This window comes from Cyclopterus lumpus, chromosome 15 (assembly GCF_009769545.1).
Source record: "Cyclopterus lumpus isolate fCycLum1 chromosome 15, fCycLum1.pri, whole genome shotgun sequence".
In the NCBI taxonomy this organism is placed as follows: Eukaryota; Metazoa; Chordata; class Actinopteri; order Perciformes; family Cyclopteridae; genus Cyclopterus; species Cyclopterus lumpus.
In genome coordinates, this window is record NC_046980.1 from 52,067 (window position 1) to 56,477 (window position 4,411).

A 4,411-nucleotide genomic window follows, 5' to 3' on the forward strand; every position below is an offset into this window, starting at 1 on the left:
ATGTTTTAGGATACACTGAGCACCTATCTCCTCTTCTCTCTCTCTCCTTATGGATGAATTTACATCTCTCCATTGCACCTTATTAACTCTGCTTCCTCCCCGGAGTCGTTGTGACTTCACGTCTCATAGGGTCCATTGGACCTGGAGGTGTCTGATGCTGGTGAGCCGGCCTCCCATTGGCCCTGCTGATGCCCCGCCCCCTCCTCTCTACCTCCTTCTGTTTCATGGATTGGAGTTCCATTCATACATTGTCATATTCATGTAATGTGTTTATGTAACTGTATAATGCTGTTCATTCTGTACACATGACATCTATTCATCTGTCCATCCGGGGAGAGGGATCCTCCTCTGTTGCTCTCCTGAAGGTTTCTTCCCTTTTTTCCCTGTAAAAGGTTATTTTTGGCGAGTTTTTCCTGAATAGATGTGAGGTCCTGGGACAGGGATGTCGTACGTGTACAGATTGTAAAGCCCTCTGAGGCTAATTTGTGATATTGGGCTATACAAAATAAACTGAATTGAAATTGAATAGTTTAAAAGTTGCCGTATTTCGCACCACAGAAGAAGAAGGGTGTCCAGTGAGATGATTCCCACCACAAAAGAAGCTTGAGATGAGTCACACTCCACCGTTCCGACACTTCCTCTCTGCTGTTGCTGTGGAAACAGTGACACTGAATGTACCCTCAAAGGAAAGTAGAAGAAGTCATGACGGGTTAGGGGTTTGTTATATATCTGTTCTCTGTTTGTACCCTGATGACTTCAGCGTTGCCCTGAGGTCAGTTGACGAACTCGTCGGTCAGTTGACGAACTCGTCGGACAGTTGATGAACTCGTCGGTCAGTTGATGAACTTGTTGGACAGTTGATGAACTCGTCAGTCAATTGATGAACTCGTCGACCGCAGCGGGGCGAGCGTACTCGGAGCTCGTAGCTCGTGGTAGCACTGGAGGAAGCTGTGGTAGATGAAGGTGATGGGCAATGCCAGCAGCACGATGCCGCTCACCACGCAGACACCGCCCAGCACACGGCCCGCCACCGTCACCGGGTACATGTCCCCGTAGCCCACTGTTGTTATGGAGATGATGACCCACCAACAGGCCTTGGGGATGCTGGCGTAGTCCTGGTTCCCGGCCTCCAGGTCCAGGCCATGCTCCAGCAGCTGGGCCAGCGCACTGAAGATGGTAAGGTGCTTGCACACAGCATCACCATGGAGATTACCACAAACAGCATTGAAACAGAGGCAAGGATTTGCGCTACGAATGAGGATGTTGGCTCCTCAAACATCCTCCTGATACTCTCCACTGGCTGGAGAGTATCAGGGAAGAAGTGGACGAAGCAGTCGGACATGCGGTCATCGAGGCGTCGCTGGCAGCATAGCTGCAAGTCAGAGCTCTCCAGGCCCCAGTATAACATCTCGTTATAGAAGGACAGCTCGCACATATGCGGCACAAAGCGCAGCTTCCCGTGCTGCACGTACAGCATGTACAGCATGATGAAGCTGAAGGCCTCCGAGTGCCGGTCGAAGAAAAACTCGTTCCTGTCGCGGTCGTAGTCGTTGCAGAACTCCAGCAGCTCGCTCTCTGACACGCAGTCATGCAGCCGGCTTCATCAGCTCCGCTGGGAAGGAGAACCTGCGGCCGCCGACGTTCAGGGTGCAGAGTCTGCTTCTAAACTTCATCATCTGTCGGTTTAAAATCACAGACTGTGTATAAACTTCATCCTCTGTTGGTTTAAAATCACAGACTGTTGTTAGCAGACCTCCCGCTGTTAGCAGACCTCCTGTTGTTAGCAGTCCTCCTGTTTGCAGACCTCCAACTGTTTGCAGACCTCCTGTTTGCAGACCTCCTGTTGTTAGCAGACCTCATGTTTGCTGACCTCTACTGTTTGCAGACCTCCTGCTTTTTAGCAGACCTTCTGCTGTTACCAGACTTCCTACTGTTTGCAGACCTCCTACTGTTAGCAGACCTCCTGTTGTTTGCAGACCTCCTGCTGTTAGCAGACATCCTGTTGTTTGCAGACCTCCTGCTGTTAGCAGACCTCCTGTTGTTTGCAGACCTCCTACTGTTAGCAGACCTCCTGTTGTTTGCAGACCTCCTGTTGTTAGCAGACCTCGTTGTTTACAGACATCCTGTTGTTTACAGACATCCTGTTGTTAGCAGATGTCCTGCTGTTAGCAGACCTCCTGCCTTCAGCAGACTTCCTACTGTTTGCAGACCTCCTACTGTTAGCAGACCTCCTGTTGTTTGCAGACATCCTGCTGTTAGCAGACCTCCTGTTGTTAGCAGACCTCGTTGTTTACAGACATCCTGTTGTTTGCAGACATCCTGCTGTTAGCAGACCTCCTGTTGCTAGCAGACCTCGTTGTTTAGACATCCTGTTGTTTACAGACATCCTGTTGTTAGCAGATGTCCTGCTGTTAGCAGACCTCCTGCCTTCAGCAGACTTCCTACTGTTTGCAGACCTCCTACTGTTAGCAGACCTCCTGTTGTTTGCAGACCTCCTGCTGTTAGCAGACCTCCTGTTGTTAGCAGACCTCGTTGTTTACAGACATCCTGTTGTTTACAGACATCCTGTTGTTAGCAGATGTCCTGCTGTTAGCAGACCTCCTGTTGTTAGCAGACCTCGTTGTTTACAGACATCCTGTTGTTAGCAGATGTCCTGCTGTTAGCAGACCTCCTGTTGTTAGAAGACCTCCTGTTGTTAGCAGACCTCATGTTTGCTGACCTCTACTGTTTGCAGACCTCCTGCTTTTTAGCAGACCTTCTGCTGTTACCAGACTTCCTACTGTTTGCAGACCTCCTACTGTTAGCAGACCTCCTGTTGTTTGCAGACCTCCTGCTGTTAGCAGACCTCCTGTTGTTTGCAGACCTCCTGCTGTTAGCAGACCTCCTGTTGTTTGCAGACCTCCTACTGTTAGCAGACCTCCTGTTGTTTGCAGACCTCCTGCTGTTAGCAGACCTCCTGTTGTTAGCAGACCTCGTTGTTTACAGACATCCTGTTGTTTACAGACATCCTGTTGTTAGCAGATGTCCTGCTGTTAGCAGACCTCCTGCCTTCAGCAGACTTCCTACTGTTTGCAGACCTCCTACTGTTAGCAGACCTCCTGTTGTTTGCAGACATCCTGCTGTTAGCAGACCTCCTGTTGTTAGCAGACCTCGTTGTTTACAGACATCCTGTTGTTTGCAGACATCCTGCTGTTAGCAGACCTCCTGCTGTTAGCAGACCTCCTGTTGTTAGAAGACCTCCTGTTGTTAGCAGACCTCCTGTTGTGAGCAGACCTCCTGCTGTTTTTCTTCAAATCTGCTTCCAGACTTCATCTTCCATGTCTAACAGAAGCTGTTTCATCAAATCAGCTTCTCGTTGTCATCTTAATTTATTCTCTTCGGTGCTTGAATGAAATAAAAATGGTATTAAATCTGTTTCAGTGACCTACTGGACTCATTCCAATTCCAATGTTATATACAGTATGTTATAGTTAAACAGTAGAAATATTGTCCTGTGCCACCAGAACAAACATACAAACAATAACATTTAACACCTCATTTTAAAAACTCACCAGATTTCAGCATTGAACATTCAGCTCTTCTTCACTCCTTTAAATAAAATGTCAGAATGAATCACATCCGTGGATCCTGTGGATTCTTCTCATGGTTGAATCTGAGACTGAGCAGCTCTGATCCTCCTCCTCTCAGATAGGAGGAGGATCAGAGTGGATGATTCAAGCAGCAGTAAGTCAGAGCATCTGAACCACAAACCCCTCAGCGTCTCACCGCCTGAAGAGAGCTGCTCCATTTCACCAGCTCCTCAGATCTGATGACCTCATCACAGATATTAACATATATTAAATTAAACTAAATGTCATGTTTCACTGAACATCAACAGCAGATATGAATAAACAGTCAGACGTTATTGTATTAATAACCAGTGGAGGTTAAAGTGAGGAGGTAGCTCCCCCTGTTGGAGGATTCAGTCAACTGCAGCTGATTTAATGTTAATGGCATATTTCCTCTTGATCTGGAGGATGCTCCAAACACAGGGCCAGATATGTTGAAGAGGAGGAGTCTGGAGACATTGGCAGGTAATGTGTGTGTGATCATTTACTATCTAACACATACAGATTTTTGAACAGGACACAAATTGTATGCAACATTATTTTTTACTTTCCAATAACATCAACGGTAAGTAGAATACAGCAGAATGAGTGAGGATGGAAGGTGCTTCATCAATAAAATAAAACAGGCAGGACGTGGTCTCCCTGTCCGGGGAGAAGATGGAGCATTGGTGAGGTCACACACACACACACAAACACACACACACACACACACACCTTGTGTACAGAGCAACAAGCTGATAGAGTAATGTCACCCCTGGAGGAGTTGAGAAAATGTGAGAGGAGAAGAAGGAGGAGCAAACAAA

General features: G+C 47.5%; 1 protein-coding gene across 1 annotated transcript; it reads right to left on the reverse strand.

The window, feature by feature from the left end:
- Positions 1 to 431: 431 nt before the first annotated feature.
- On the reverse strand, positions 432 to 4,292 carry LOC117743659 (potassium voltage-gated channel subfamily G member 3-like). The gene is given in 5 exon segments (XM_034551350.1): positions 432 to 922; positions 924 to 1,178; positions 1,181 to 1,598; positions 1,600 to 3,383; positions 3,552 to 4,292. Coding segments are annotated over 4 exon segments (879 nt in total). The 5' UTR covers positions 1,677 to 3,383; positions 3,552 to 4,292; the 3' UTR covers positions 432 to 793.
- Between the last annotated feature and the right edge of the window lie 119 nt (positions 4,293 to 4,411).